The sequence below is a fragment of the Cololabis saira genome, chromosome 22 (genome assembly GCF_033807715.1).
Source record: "Cololabis saira isolate AMF1-May2022 chromosome 22, fColSai1.1, whole genome shotgun sequence".
Lineage (NCBI taxonomy): Eukaryota > Metazoa > Chordata > Actinopteri > Beloniformes > Belonidae > Cololabis > Cololabis saira.
In genome coordinates this window covers 27610361-27625802 of record NC_084608.1, presented here as the reverse complement: position 1 = coordinate 27625802, position 15442 = coordinate 27610361, and the positions used below count along the sequence as shown (strand labels likewise).

At 41.3% G+C, this 15442-nt stretch overlaps 1 protein-coding gene across 2 annotated transcripts in view; it reads right to left on the bottom strand.

Moving 5' to 3' along the window:
- LOC133423642 (cadherin-12-like) overlaps nt 1-15442 on the bottom strand; it is a 149467-nt gene that overhangs the window by 17822 nt on the left and 116203 nt on the right. For both annotated transcript variants that reach the window (XM_061713906.1, XM_061713907.1), the window contains exons 7-9: nt 9847-10100; nt 3696-3832; nt 494-615 (exon numbers count right to left, since the gene is read on the bottom strand). In XM_061713906.1, the coding sequence (XP_061569890.1) occupies nt 494-615; nt 3696-3832; nt 9847-10100 (513 nt within the window). The remainder of the gene's footprint in view (nt 1-493; nt 616-3695; nt 3833-9846; nt 10101-15442) is intronic.

Below are 15442 nucleotides of genomic sequence, written 5' to 3'. Positions count from 1 at the left end.
TGAGGACCAGCGAAACATCCTCACGGTGACGAGGTGTCTGCAGTGATTTGATAGTCTGCCAAAGAAGCTTTTGCCTTGAAACGTTAACTGCATGTAGATTCCAGTTAATGGCCTAATTTACAGGCGCAGGTGGTTTACAATGTGCACAGGAAAAATTCTCTACTGCATTTCAGATATATCATCTGAAATGTACTCTGCATTGCAGATACGGAAAGCACTCCTATGATTGATTCTCCCGTTGAATTGATCTCTGCAACACAAGTGCGTTTTTGATCCATAGCTTATGCTGAAGAATTCTCTAAAAAGAACACAATGATTCATTTAGATAAACTCGTACTTTTCACATTCACTTTTGTTTCATTTCAAAAGCCGCCTTAAAGCCTTATCAAGCCTTATCAACCCGCATCAGCAGCTGTCCTCTCACTCAAACATACTAACTTTAGAACTGATTTGTGATCTGGGAAAGACAGAATTGGAGGAAATGTGAACCCACCTGTCCCATTTTTGCATTTTCACACACAAAGGTCTCATAGGGACTGGCCAGTTCGGGGGGGAACTCGTTGATGTCCAGCACATGGACGGTGACGGCCACCCGGCTGGTCAGGACTGGGCTGTCTGCAGAGAGAAGCACAACACATACAGAGGTTTTGTCTCGGCACTGCCACCATGTGGATTTTATCGAGTACTGCAACCTTATCGCACCATGGGGGGGGGGGGGTATGGTTAAAGAGGCTGCCAGTGTCCAGTCAGTGTCCTTGAACAGCTGTATGGAAGCAAACACACTGCAAGTTAACACATTTAACACACAGCTGGTACCTAAAGTTCACCCAGATGCTCCTGTTTTGTGATGCAAATAAGAAAAAGATAAATTTACTCTCATACTGGCATATTTTCATAAAAGTGGGCACTAAAGTGAGCGACTCAAACCTCCCTGGTTTAAATCATGGGATGTGCAGCCCACTGTAATTATAGTGTGAAAGCCCCCATGAGTGGGACTGACTTGAATTCATGGTCGTTTGTTACAGTGTTCCTTCTCTGCAGGGACACAACAGGGAAGTGTTCCCTATGTGTGCGCAAGGTAAACTTTATGGATTTGATGCGGGGATGGGGTTTGCTGTGCACTGGAAGGCATCGTGTATGCTTGTTTGTGTGTTTGTGTGAGTGCTGGTGCATGAGTTTGTAGCGGGGATGAGTGGGTTACTATGTTGGTGCTGTGGAGTCGAATCAAAGGGATTGGAGGCACAGCCACGGCTCAGTTACTAACCTGACTCTGACCTTGATGGGGGGAAAGAAGCAATCTGCCCACCAAGGTATGGAGCAGTGTGTGAGATTTGTGCTTTTCACTGACCCAACTGTCAATGTAAAGACGCTCAGTTTTTCTGTCTCTGAAGTCCAACATCTGAAACCCTTTCCCCAGATCAGTCGCATCTGTACCATTGGTCTTTGTGACCTCACTCTTATATCTGGTGGAATTTTCCTCTGACAAAAACTCCATAACTGCTGTTGACATGGGTGATATATAAGTGAACCCACTAGATGGAGCAATGGTACAGTGGTTATACAAATCTGACTCACATCCACGTTCCAGTCAAATGAAACATGCTCTATTCATTTATACGCTCAACCAGAATCTTTCATTCCTTCAAAATGCATCACAGGTCAGATAAACATGTGGCTGCATACACGGCTTCACCACCGTATTTTACTATATTTTAGTTTAGTTTAGTTTTTTTAATTAAGCTAATTTTAATGAAATAATCCTCATCTTTGCACGCAATTAGGCACAGATAGAGAGATTACTTGTGGATATTCATCTAAAAAGTGCAAGTGCAGACAGAAAAAGTAAAGACGCTCCCAAAACCCAGTGATAAGTTCCAAACTAAATTGATTTGCTGTAAGTAGGGAGTGACTGTACTCCCTAATTGCTTCCTGCCAAAGTTATTATTGCATTTAATAGATCCCCCCCAGCCCCCCTCCTCTCCCTGGCTTAGACTCCCTAAAAATTGCCGCTGGGCTTAAATGCCAAAAAGCAAACTGTTAATCCAGCCCTGACTTTTATTTGGTACGGCGTCACCTCAGGAGAACTCCACACAGCACACACACACGCGCACCGCTTGTATTTTGCTGCATGACTGCAGTGTCTGGAGATGACCAGATAGTTCTCCGAAGGCTTGAGCGCTGTGGAAAACAGGTATTCGCAGAGTGTGTCGTCCAAGAACACTGACAGTATAGGGCGAGAAAGTTTCCAAAAGTTAGCAAGGACACAGTAAAAGTGAAGCCGGCAGGTGAGGTCCAGAGGTCCGCAGTGCTTCACTGCTTATTGAGAACAGCTGTGCACTGGCTGGAAGGGAGTTAAAATATGATTGTTTGTGTGTATGACCTTTCCTCAGCAAATTCATTATTTGTATGGGCACCAAAGGTATCTCCTCTTCAGCATTTATTGTTGCTCTTCATGGTTTAAAACCCGAATAATAGACAAGCGCCATTCCGGCAATGACAATAGGGTGCAGTGTGGAGGAACCATAACAGCCTTCCAATACCCAGAACGCAAAGTTCTGCCAAAACTAACTCAAGGTCAGAGACAGATTTGAACTCTGGGACAGAAAATCTGAGCTGCAGGCTTTATCTCCATTCTTTCTGCACCAGCCTGGCAATTAGCATTAAACGCCAGTGACTCCGAGTGTCTTTCTTCTCTTTTTTTCTCCTTTCTTTTCCTGTGAGTAAAATTGTCAAAACATTGGTCCCTTGAAAAGGAGTACCCAGGAGAGCTGATGAGGAGCGAGTGAGAGGGGGAGTCGAAGGCAGGTGCGTAAGAGGGCAAAATTAGCCGAAATATTCACTCATTCCTACATGGAGAATGACAGACTGAACATGATGGCTTTATAAAAGTCCCATCTGCCTCCTGCTCCTCCTCCATTCACTCTGAATCCTTTCAGTCTGAATATTCCTCTAATTTTGTGGCACTTAATGCACAAAATGCACACAAAGAAACACATAAGGGCACGATGAATTCACAATTAGAATTTCACTGATGTGACCTTGAGGGGAAGTGAGTAATATCAGTTTCCAAGGCGACAATGACTCGACTTTTAACAGCCCATATTTCACAGTCTGTCCTAATGAATATACAGCTTGTGTAATTTTGATTGAGCACCAGCCTGCCTCCGGGATAATGACTTTGACGGTTCTTAGCAGATTTGATGACTTGATGACGATGGATTTGCTTATTTATCCGGAAATTTTGCTCTAGTTCCTTCATAAAAACATAATTAGCTTGATGGCATGTCTTAAAGCCACAGCGCCGCATTAGTTCCATCTTCGCTCGAGCTTGGCTCACAGCGGGCTGCATCTGCTCACTGTAAAACTCTGCAAGGCTCACATTTTACTGTGGTGTAAGTAAAAGTTGACTTTGGCAAGAAAAGCTTCCTCTCAATGCCAATGCCATCAAATCTGTGAGGGGGGGTTGTTAAAAAGTAAAACAGTGTCAGGCCAAGTATGCGAGAGGAGACAATCTCCTGGAGAAACATCCTTCTGGCAGAGCCATCATTGTTTATAGTCACCTATAAACCTTTCCAGGAAAATGGGATTGAGTATTGACTTGAGAAAAAGTGTGTTAAATCCTTCACTCTGATTATGAAGGGGGGAAGGTCAACGACACCTGCATGAACCGCAGTTGATCTCATCGTCATACTTACTGAGTTTGGTTGCCACGATGGAGATGTTGTGCTGGGCAATGCTCTCCCTGTCAAGCAGCTCGTTTGTTGAGATCGTTCCTTCCACCGGATCGATGTCAAAGTAGCTGTCCAAGTCACTTTTCCAGTCAATGGAATACCTGGAAGAAAATGTTTGTTTAACGGCATCTGTTTTCAACATAAAACCAGAGGATTAAACCACAGCGACTCCCCCTCTGGGCTCATGTATATAAGTTAGGTGTAATGTGACGTCGGAGAGGCCTTCATTACTCATTTTGAATGGTCATTTCCAGAAAATGTGCTGAGGACTGCACATGCATTCCGATCTGGTAATGGAGCACACGTTTGACCATGCTGAGCTAATGATTTTCTCGGGAGCATAAATGAGTTTTAGCCACTGTTGAAAGTGTATCAATCTCTCATGGCCGATGGACAACAAAGGCACGAAAATTTCATATTGGCGTCCGGTCGCTGGCATGCTTTTTCCTCACTGGAAAATGGGTCTTTGGTCCAAATGGAGCTGCTCTGAATGCAAACTATAAAATACAAAAAAAGTGAAATCATTCAGTGCATTCCAGGGATAGCGCCATTCATCATTCCATGCTATTTTAGAATAAAAGGACATTTTTCATTAACAATTTTGCCATCGTCAGTGGAATTCAACAAAGGGAAATATTTTATTCCCCTTCACCAGGAGGTCAGAGGTTGAGAATCCACCACCTTGCCCGAGGGCACATCCACAAAGCAGATTCTTAATTTCTCATGGGTTTAGAATACAGCCTCTCTCAGCCACCATTCGTTTTTTTTTTTCTCCTTTCTTTTTTATGGCAAGGTATTTGATCTTAAAGGGCTATTTCACATTAATATTTGTCTCGCTTGTCTTTTACATCACAGAATTGAAACTGAACTTGATTCAGTCGTAAAGACAAGCCAAAGATCAATTTCTCTTTGGGACAAGTATGTGGTGTCAGACTTACTTGAGTCTAGGACTCTGACTTTTAAGGATCTATGACCTAGAAATGAGCACTGATGACTTTAATTCAGACCCAGACTCTTCCATTTACTGCATTTTGATTCATAAATCAGAAATAAGTCCTGAGATTGTTGTCATTTTATATATCATAATACACATATAAATAAATTTTAATACAAATGTTGTGCAAAATGCACCATACCATATGTCACTAGTTCATGAGAGAAAAACAGTTATTGCAGTTCAGTAGGAATCAGTAAAAGCAAAGCAGACCAATCCGTGGGATATTTTCTCCCAAGTCCTCCATCTGTAAAAGAACCATCAAGGAGATGCAACTTCCGACTTCAGTCGTCATCCTGTAAGAGTTCTTCCAAGGAAGTAAGTGCTTCAGTAATGTTTTTGCTCAGTTTATAGCAGGAGCAGAGCGGTGGAGAAAACCCACTTTATGGCTGTGATCGAGGGGCCTGCTGACCAATAAATCAGAGTTAAATCTCACTTTTGTTGTCCTCTCTCATGAGCTCCTGGCCTGCTGCGAGCATGCAGAGCTGCAGCCTGTTGATGTTAAAATGGGTCTAACTCCATAATTTTAGCAAAGACAGTTTTGCTTTGGACAAAAAACCTGCTACTAGGCTATAAACGTGTTATTGAGGTTGAAAAATGTAGCTTTGGAGGTGCGAGTAAACATTTCCAGGAGTTATGTGTTTGAACTGCATCAAGAACATGTTATGTCATGCGTGCTTAGAGATGCTTAAAATGAGATTTTAAGACTGCATGTATTTTAAAAAGCTGTATAATTTGAATTGGGTTCCATTCAGACTTCACTTTAATGAGTTGGATTTTACCTGGACTCAATGCTACACAAAAAACGAAAAATATTCCTTTAATCTCATAAACATTGTCTTATTTTAAGCAAACATATATCTTCACCTATTTAGTAACATTTAAAAAAACTAGCAATTTATTCCAAAATAGACAAAGTTGAAGTGCAGCTTTTTTTTTAAACTTAGAGTTTTTGCAGTGTGGGGACTTGAAACTTTGAGTGCTAGTCAGGACTTAAAGTTTGATGACTCCCCTCCAACTCTGTATGATATGATATGAAGAGAAGCAGGCTGAGCGCATATTCACTTTCCAGTGTCTTGTACAGTAAAACGGGGTAAAAACAAAAACCACTTCAAGGAAAAGAAATTGAAAAAATTATGAGCTTTTGGTCTCAGTTTTGATTCGCCTATCTCCTCTCTGTGTAACTCTGTGCTGCATGCATCCTTGAAGTGAACATGATCATGTCAAAATAGTTTAGTGTGAGTCTTTTTGATAAATATTGCAGCCAAATTCCCATCAAGAGTTCAAAAGATCAATGGTGTGCAATTTTTCCTCGGGGCAAGACACATTTTTTTCTTTTGTAGATGGGGTGTTACATGGAGCCAAGCTGCAAGCTGTACTGATGCATGTTTTTCACTCTGTGGCTAAAAAGTCCATCTCATGACAAGATCACTGCAGGTTCATTCACGGGCATTGTTAAAAAATTCCCTTCTACAAGATAATACATCTTCATCAACTCACTCATACTCTTTGAGATTGAAAAAAAAAAAAAAAAAAAACACAAAAAGCTGTGGCCATGTGGGAAAAAACATTTGAGATTGTCTTATTTTAGGTGTAATTGGTCCACGTTATCTTTGAATTAAAAGAGAGTTCATCATCAGCTGTGGGAAAAGGGAAAAAAACAGATCTGAAGAGTCTAGTTAACTCAGTACTGACAGCTGAACGATATGAAAATTAATTAGAGTTATCTCCTGCTTTGAAGTGCAGTGATGTTAATTCCCTCAGCGTGAGCATCAAGCACAAAGCACAAGGTAATTCCACGAAAGGGAAAGGCGTATTTCAGTTTATTGTCCAAAGTCATTGATATTTTGGAGTTTATAGCCTTGCGACAGCACTGTCTTTAAACTCTGAGTACTGTGGCTCTTCAGCGTCTTCTGATTAAGGATTTGACCGTCTTAGTTCAAGACAAAGGCAAACTTTCAGCCTTTAAAACTCCCTCCAACTTCACTCAACAATGCAATATTCATGATGCGCCTCTCTTCTCCGCGCCGCGGATAACGCAACAATGTAGCGCTAAATAGCGGAATCGGTCGAGTCTGAAGACTAAAAGCATGATTCCCTATGCATGACGGGTCATCGAATCCATTGTTTTGAAGGGAAGAGTGCAAAGCTGCTCCTCTGAAGACGACAAATGAACAATGTCGTTTGTGGTACTGATGAATATTTCAAGCGCCAGAGACAAAGTGGAGATCTTCAGAGCGTAGGGCATTAGCTTTTTGTTGAACAAATCTCTGCTTCCGCTATTCTTTTGTTTTCTCAGGAATTAAATATTCATAATAAAACAACATATTTCCCTACAACAGGTGTTTTTCTGTTCTTTGGCGTTATTACATAACACTAGCAGAAGCAGCGCTATGCAGCTCATCATTCCCGCTAAAAGTGGCGAACAGATTTGAAACGGGGCTCTCATACATTTTTAAACCTGCACTTTCTTTTGTCTTTTGCAAAGGACAGTCTATTGTTATCTACAGTTGAAGTTTTATGGTTCGAAAAGGGGAGGCAGTGAGTGAGAACATGTGTGCCCATGAAGAAGGAGAAAAGGAATGACTTGCTCCGAGTATAAATTTGGGAGTTTAGTGAAGCACGTCAGATCCATAAAAGTGAGCGGTGATCTTAAAAGTCCCCCTGGATAATTACCAAGGAGAGAGCAGCAGTGCTGTATTTACGTTCTGGGACCTTTTTATGAGCCAGGAATGGAAAATGACATGCTCGACAAAAAAATCTTTAGAGAATAAAGAAATCAGAACCAAATTAATCTTTGTTTTCTACCAAACGAATCAGACCCGGGTTAGTTTGGGAAATGCAACAGAAAAGTGTTCACTTTCAGAATTACTTCTTAACAGACCATTTGAACTCAAGATTCTTCATGTTTATTCTTGTAAGCTCCATTTTATGCCTTAATATACATCCTTATTTGCATTTTCAGTCTTTGAACACGTTCCTAATCTAAGCCCGGGGACTTGGGTCATGCATCTGTTGTGGTTTTGAGACAGTCCCACATCAATGTACAGTTTGATTGGGTGGCTTCAGTTGTGTCGCCACAATCTCAATGTATGAAAAGTAGATTTGTCTTCATTTTCTGACCCATAATTTAGTTCAGCAAACACTTTACATCACTCTATTCAAAGCTGATGGAATGCAACACTGTTGATACTGTGCACACAGGAGGGGTGGGGGAATTGGGGTGGCGTTGGTTACTGATCACTGCTGTTTCCAGGCCTCCTGGATTCAGCTCCAAGTACTTGTCTGAGGCTGACATAACCAACCGAATAAGGGATTACTCTGGGAAACATTTGTCAAGCATGACTTGATAAAGTTCATTTTGTCTATGGATTTACAATCTAATTTGCTAATTCGTTTTGTCCGACAAATACATTTTTGTTTTTTTAATTACCGACATGTTTCTGCGATCCTTCCGCCTTCATCAGAGTCACAAGATGGTGTGTGTGACCCGTCATTTATCAGCTGATGTTAGAAGGGGAGGCGTGACTCACGCCCTCTGCTGTCCGTTGTCGGACAAAAAGAATTAGCGAATGGTTTGTCAAGCACTTAGAACGTTCCTGTGTAAAGAAGGAAGCGTTACATTAACTGTGTCCGGAGGTAGCGCCGGCATCTCTGGGCTCGGAGGGGTCTGAGGTGGAAAATGTGTTTTGTGCTCACACTAATTATTATTCAAGATCTTTTTCTGGAAGAAATGGATCCTAAAACTGTTATTTTGTTATTTTCTGAACGATAAATACATGAAAAAAATTAATGAAATGAAATACTGTAAATTCATTGTTATGAAAAAATCTGTTTCTATTGGGTTATACTACTGTGTATGATTCTGTATATGTCATGATATACAAAAACTAGCCAGAAATCATGTGGAAAAATGGAAAAAAGGATGAAGAAAAAACTCAGTAAAGAAGTTGGATCACTTTCTTTGAATTAAAAGTAAAGAGTCTTTGAAGGCTGAGCTCTCCAGTTGCATTTCTTTGGGAATGAATTGTATCTCTTGATTAAATCTAATCTAAAACTGCTTTCAAAGAGCTGGATCATCCACATGACCACTCAGTATACAAATGGGAACATGAGCACCCTTTCATTTCTGTAACACCTTATTTCGAGAGAAAAGAAGTCACTGATAAAGCTGGAATATGTCCTCAGTGTCGGACAGCAGATGATGCTAGCAGGATTTCACATGACGGAGTCAACTGTTCTACATAGATTGATTAGTCCTCAGACTGATGAGTAAAGCTGACATAACTCTCACGATTACAGCCACGATGACATTGATGAATGTATTAGAGATCTAGATCCTTCAATCACTGACTGCGCAGTATTTCTCCTTTTTAAGGGTGTTTCTTTTGGTTTGATATTTTTTTCATCCACAAAGGGCAGTCGGGTTATTTCCTCCCATCATAAAGGGTTCTGACGATGGAAATGCGCATTTGCATCCATGTCTTCGCAAACAGTGTTTACCCCAGGTTACAGTCTAAATATCATCAAATAATCGACATCATTATAGGGAAAGAATGTCTGAACTGCTGCAATTTCTGCCTTCTTTATTCATCCCAATACCTGTTAGAAGATATAATTCATTCATTTATTATTGTTCACTGTGCTCGTGTTAATTCGAGTCAATATCCATGCTGCTACCAAGCGTGAGTTGGTGTACACTGACATGCGTCTCTCAGCCAATCAGAAGCCACTATAGCTAGGACAAGTTTTTAGACTACATCTTAATAAATCTTGTTGTCTGAGTGCAATAATAACAAAGGAAAACAAGGAAAGTGTGTTCCTTCGATTATTCACATTCAATCCGTGTCCTGACGTTTGTGGGAAAACATGAATTATTGAAGCGATTAATTTATCTTGGAAAAGCAATTTATCTTAATTTTGGTTTCACTTCTGCAAGACTGCATTATATTTTTGGCAGACTTTAAGACATTGTTGTGCATTCTGAGCAAACTTCTGGAACAACGTGGCCGTATAATTCAGGGAACTGCCTGGGATCTAGAGGAAAGTGATTACAGGAATTTGGCGTAACACCTTCGTATAACACTGTGAGCGGTTTTCAACAGAACACTTTAACATTACCTGACTGGGCTGCTGCTGGCATCTAAATCCTGCGCCGTCACCGCACCGATGATGGTGCCCGCAGGTGTGTCCTCGTACACATCCATCACATAGGAGGGCTTATTGAACACCGGGGGCTCATCCACATCCAGAACGTTAATCTTCACTGTTGCTGTGTCTTTGAAGCCCCCAAAGCCCTGAAATCGTGGATCCACATGAGCATTGGAGGCGTCTACCTTAAAGGTGTATGCCTTCTTGGTTTCATAGTCCAGCGGCTGCAGAATAAAAAAAACAAATGGAGAAAGAGAGGAGTGCAGTTTAAATAATGTCTTTTTACCAGTTATTTTCAAACGCGCTTTTCATGTAGTTCATTTTGTACAAGCTAAGAGCTCTTGAGGAAATCCTGTAAGTAATTATGAGCATCAACATTGACAGCAGATTGCCCCGAGTTCATTTCTGTTATTCTACCATTTTCAAGCATGAGTAACTGCGATCGGTTATCATCTGCCTGCTTATTTTCAAACCCTATTTCTTGCATGATAAGCAAAACTAGAAGTTTGAAGTTCCTATGTATAAGAATCACATTTCCACACAAGGGTGTAATTCTCATATCTTAAAACATCATAAATCCTCAGGTCATCAAAGCTGGCATATGTCGGATTTACTTTTCAAAATACTAGAGAGAAAACAACCATACTGACAAAAGAGCTATTGGAAATGGTATGTTGAGAAGTGAGGATGGTATGGCAAGCCAAAGGTGATATAAATCCATCAACAATGAAGAAGAGCGAGTTAATACTGGCTCAGGGTGATTCTCAGATGCCAATCATACTACGAGTACAAATTTAACTTCAGCCGAGCTCACAGATTGGTCGAAGGGTGGAAAAGCAGTCCTCATAACTTACAGATCCTCAACAAATAAAAACATCTTCAACTGACAGTGTATATCTCAAAATGTCAAATATGTGAAGCCATCGGGGTAATCCCCAACTGAACTGCCGCTGATGAGAGAGGCAGGAATGCCACAGCGAGAATCCTGCAAAGAAAAGGCCAGATGATGTAAACGTCAAAAAACACATTTTGCTCTACTTCATTCGGTGTAGATAACTATTTTTGTGGCATGCCTCCCTGTTCTCTGCTGCAGACAATCTGCTGGCCGTGTGCTGATCCATTCCTTTAACCATGTACATTGTTGTTTGTCTGTTTTTTTCTGAACAGATTGTGGCACGAACAGCTTGGCCTTGGCCACCGTGTCTTCCCTTAAAAAAAAAAAATCCATGTTTTGCACTTAGTTACGGCTCATTTCTCAAACATGTTTTTGTCGGCAAACACGTTTTTGGGAGACCGGTTGGAGACGGCGCACGCAGTTATGAGCTGAACTGTACGTCCGGCGTACTTCTGGACCCCAGTAAGGATGCAAGATGGATAAGTAGCAAGCAGAGTCGCTGTGCTCTGGGCCAAATCCAAGGCGGGGGGTGGTAGTCTAGTGGCTACAGAGGGCCGCTTCAGGTTTAAGCTCCAGAAACCACCTTGGGCTCCTGAGCAAGGCCTTAACCCTAATTTCTCCATGGTGTGTTTGTCTCAGATGTAAGTCGCCATAGATAAAAGCCTCTGCTAAATGACAGTAGTAGTAAGTCAGAGTTGGAGAGACAGAGTTTTAAAAAAAGTAGGCTTAGCAAAGTCTTAGTATTAGCAAATACAGAAATGACATATGATGCAGATCTGGCGATGTTACTTGCACCTTAAACCAGGGAATCAGATGAGACCTCGCCTGCAGTCCCATCGCCATCTATTATGGCATGGTTACATAGTGTAGCTTTTAAAATACATCCATTATCTACCAGTTTGGTCCCATTTTGGGTCACAGGGATCTAATAAAGTTTATCCCAGCTCTTTTTGGGTCCATCATGGGGCCAAATGTACACAAAGATCCATGCACACTCATCCTCACTCCCATGGGCGATTTAGGATCACCAGATGACCAAACATACACAACCAGTCAAAAGGTTGGACTGAAACTTTAGACTGGTAGTGTTAATGTTTTTGGACTGTGGGAATAAGCCAGAGCATCTGGGGGAAACCCAACCAGGCCCAGCAAGAACATGCAAACTGCATAGAAAGCCACCTGCCAGGGGTCCAACCACAAACCTTCTCGCTGTAAGGCGATAGTGATAACCACCGAACCATTGTGTTGGCCTCTGAAATCATCTTAATGTTTGTTTTTTTTAAATAGAAAAATGGTCGGGCAGGTCCTGGCTAGGTTAATGTTTCCCCCCCTCCAAGAGAGAAAGCCAAGCTGCAGTGTCTTGGTTCAGCAGAGCTTCCTTTTACTTGCTAGAGTTCTCTAAACAACAGTTTCTGGGTTCATATGTTGCTCCTGCTCTGGCTTCTGACATGTCAGCTCAGGGTCAATTAGTTAAAAGCGAGGGGGAGAATCAGCATCCTTGGCGTGTCTGAGGCTGAGGTGCACACATCTGACAGCAGTGACACCCGTGCTCATGCCTCTGCCTGTCTCCTGCCCTCTCATGTGTGACCAACCATGCTTGGCAAGCTTGCAGTCAGTCACGCTCCGCTGGCCTGGAGTCACATGAGAGACATTCCTTTCTGTGTATTTCAAATTGAGTAACATGTACTGGTATGGCTGCAATGCTATCTCCCGGCCCCAGGACCTGGGTGTCTCCAGCATAGTGCTGCATAGGAAACCAAGTGCAAACACCTGGTAATAGTGTTGCAAAATGTGCCTATGAAAAGAGACAACTGTCCCAGGGGTTGTACCTTAGGAGACCCCCCCCACCCTCCAAAAATAAAAAGATAAAAAATTGTGATGCAAGATAAATTTAACCAATTATCTGCTCAAATTAAATGTGCATGAATTAGCGATGTAATTACGGTCCAACAGCTAGAAATTATCCAAGACTGAGAAGTTGTGATTTCACAGTGATAGCAGATGCTTCCCGCGCCCTCGATTTCTCATCCGTTGCCACGGTTTCACAATCTCTTGGCTGCAGCAGGTGTCCATAAAAAAAAAAAAAATTAAAAATGATGGAGAGAGAGCTATGTGAAGACAAGCCAATCTGAAGGCAATCATTGACCATCAACTGCTGTGATTGGTTTGATTGCAGCACACCAGATGCAACTGCCTACGCACAGCTAAAGTATAAGATCCTTTAACAGGAAATACACACTGTCCATTTCAATCTCTCTCTGGGGTGACAACCCTGAGAGAAGACAAATCAACATTCCCTTGTACAAACTGGATTAATTTTGGATGCCATTCACATGTTGATCGTAAAAGTAGCCTGAGTGCACTCAGCAGTCATCATTTAGGCTTACTGAGCTTCCTGCTGCTTCCTATGAATTCCTGGAAATCGGCATCAAAAGGAAATGTTTCTGCACAGGGAGAGAGTTGCAAAGACTGCAGCAGATGAATCAATGATGTCAGTAAAAGTTTTTATTGTGTAAAGTTTATTCAAAACCCAGCTTGAATGACAAAATATGTATTTAATGAAAACTAGTTTTGGAGTATTCAGGTGTGCATTAACACCATGCTGAGGAGTAAAAAACATCTCCAGTAATCTGAGAGAAGAAATTGTTGCTCCCCATCAATCTGGGAAGGGTTATTAGACCATGTCCGAAGCAATTTGGAGTCAATCATTCTACAGTGAGAAAGATTATTCACAAGTGGAAAATATTCAAGACAGTTTCCAATCTTCCCAGGAGTGGTGATCCCAAGTTCACCCCAAGGTCAGACCATGTGATGCTCAGAGAAACCGCATTAAACTCCTGAGCGCCATCTCACACTCCACAGACCCAAATCACGCTGTAATATGAAAGTTCATGGTGGTACAATTAGAAACATTATCAAGTATGGTTGGTTTGGAGGAGCTGTTGGGAGAAATCTCAAAAGAAAATAGTTATACATGGCTGGGTTGCATCTGAACAAAGCACAGACCTTCTGGAACAATGAACTGCTGATATGTATCAGCATATCAGCAAAAACACCTTGTACCAATAGCCAAGCATGGTGGTAGAGAACTAATGCTTTTGCGGTCATTTTGCGGTCACATGAGCTCCGTAACTTGCATTTTCTGTGTTTACTATGACCTCCTCAGTATACTTGCATCAAATGTGAAGACATCTGTCTGACAGTGAAAGCTTTAGTGAAATTGATCTCAAACGCAGCAGAAAATTTGCAACAGAATACCTGAAGGGGGAATAAAAAGACAAATCAAGGGGTTGCAATGGGCCAGTTGAAATCCAGAGCCTAATCTTATTTAAATGCTGTTACAGGACCTTTAGAGCGCTGTGCATAAATGAATACCATCAAACCTAAATGATACAAGCTCCATAAATCATCCACAAAAATGTTCTTGAAAAGGAGTTGTACTTCTCTATTTTAGCCATCATTTTAATAATAAAGTGCAACATTTGTATGTTGTTTTTTGTTTGTTTGTTTGGGTATGTATTTTAAGACGTTAAGGACCAGATTATTTATTTTTCAAATTAAATCTCTAAAAGTAAAATATGATTCATTTCCTTTTACACATGGTTGTACGTCATGTTGGGCCTGAACCAGTGTCAGCGCACAGCCTTGCCTAGCTCAGCTGAAATTTTGCACACAGGTGGCGAAGGAGGAGGGAAACGATGCAGGGGAGGTGTACAGCAGGAGATGTACACCAGGCCTCATTAGCCAGGATCTCACCGGGGATGATAGAAGCTCTGCTTTCCATCTCAACATGCTGCGTCACCGCAATTAGGATACAGACTCAAACCTCGCCCTCTACAACCATCTAATTTTCATGTAATCCTCAGCTAGCCAAGGACAGGTCTTGTTTGTGTGTTTGGGGAAATGCTCTTTTCATATGCAGACTTTGTCACAGTTCTGACACAAATCTCCCTGCATGCTCAGCTGGTGGCTTGGAGTTCCAGCTGATAAATTACTTTGAGTAAATTATCTGTTAAAAAAGAAAAGCATGAGTGATGTTATTTCTAAGCAGGTGGAATGCCGGTCTCAAACGATTACGTCGTTAAATAAAACTTTTGGCACTTGGAACTATCATTAAGTTTACCGTTTTGTCACAGAGGGACACATTTAAGCTTATAAAAGGTAGTGTTTGGGTAATTCTTTTTCATCTGTGAGAAAAATATCCACACTTTCATCATCATATAAGAAATAAATACTGATCAATTAATTAGTATGGATGCCAAATCATATAACAGACCCCCAAGGTTACCATATCACCTTGACTTTTGTGTTTTTTGGTTCCCAGGAAACCTTTTATTACTTATGGTGTTTCCCCAGTGCTTTTGTTTCATCACTTTGATTAGTCCCACCTGTTTCTTGTTTCCTTCATTCATATAAACCGCTGTCCTAATTTTACTCTTGTCATTCCATCTGTTTTCTTTTATTGGTCACAGGTGTTTTGGTTGTACTGGTTAGTTTTTGGACTACTTTTTGTTTCTTTAAAATAACTATGCTATCTTGTGGATCTTTAATTTTCGAGAGTTCTTCTGAGCGTTGATAAAAGTCCATGCAAATTCGGGTATATAATCTGGTATAGGACAGTTTTTGCAGAAGGTTTTTCCAGTGCTACAGCTTTACTGCTGCTTTTCATAT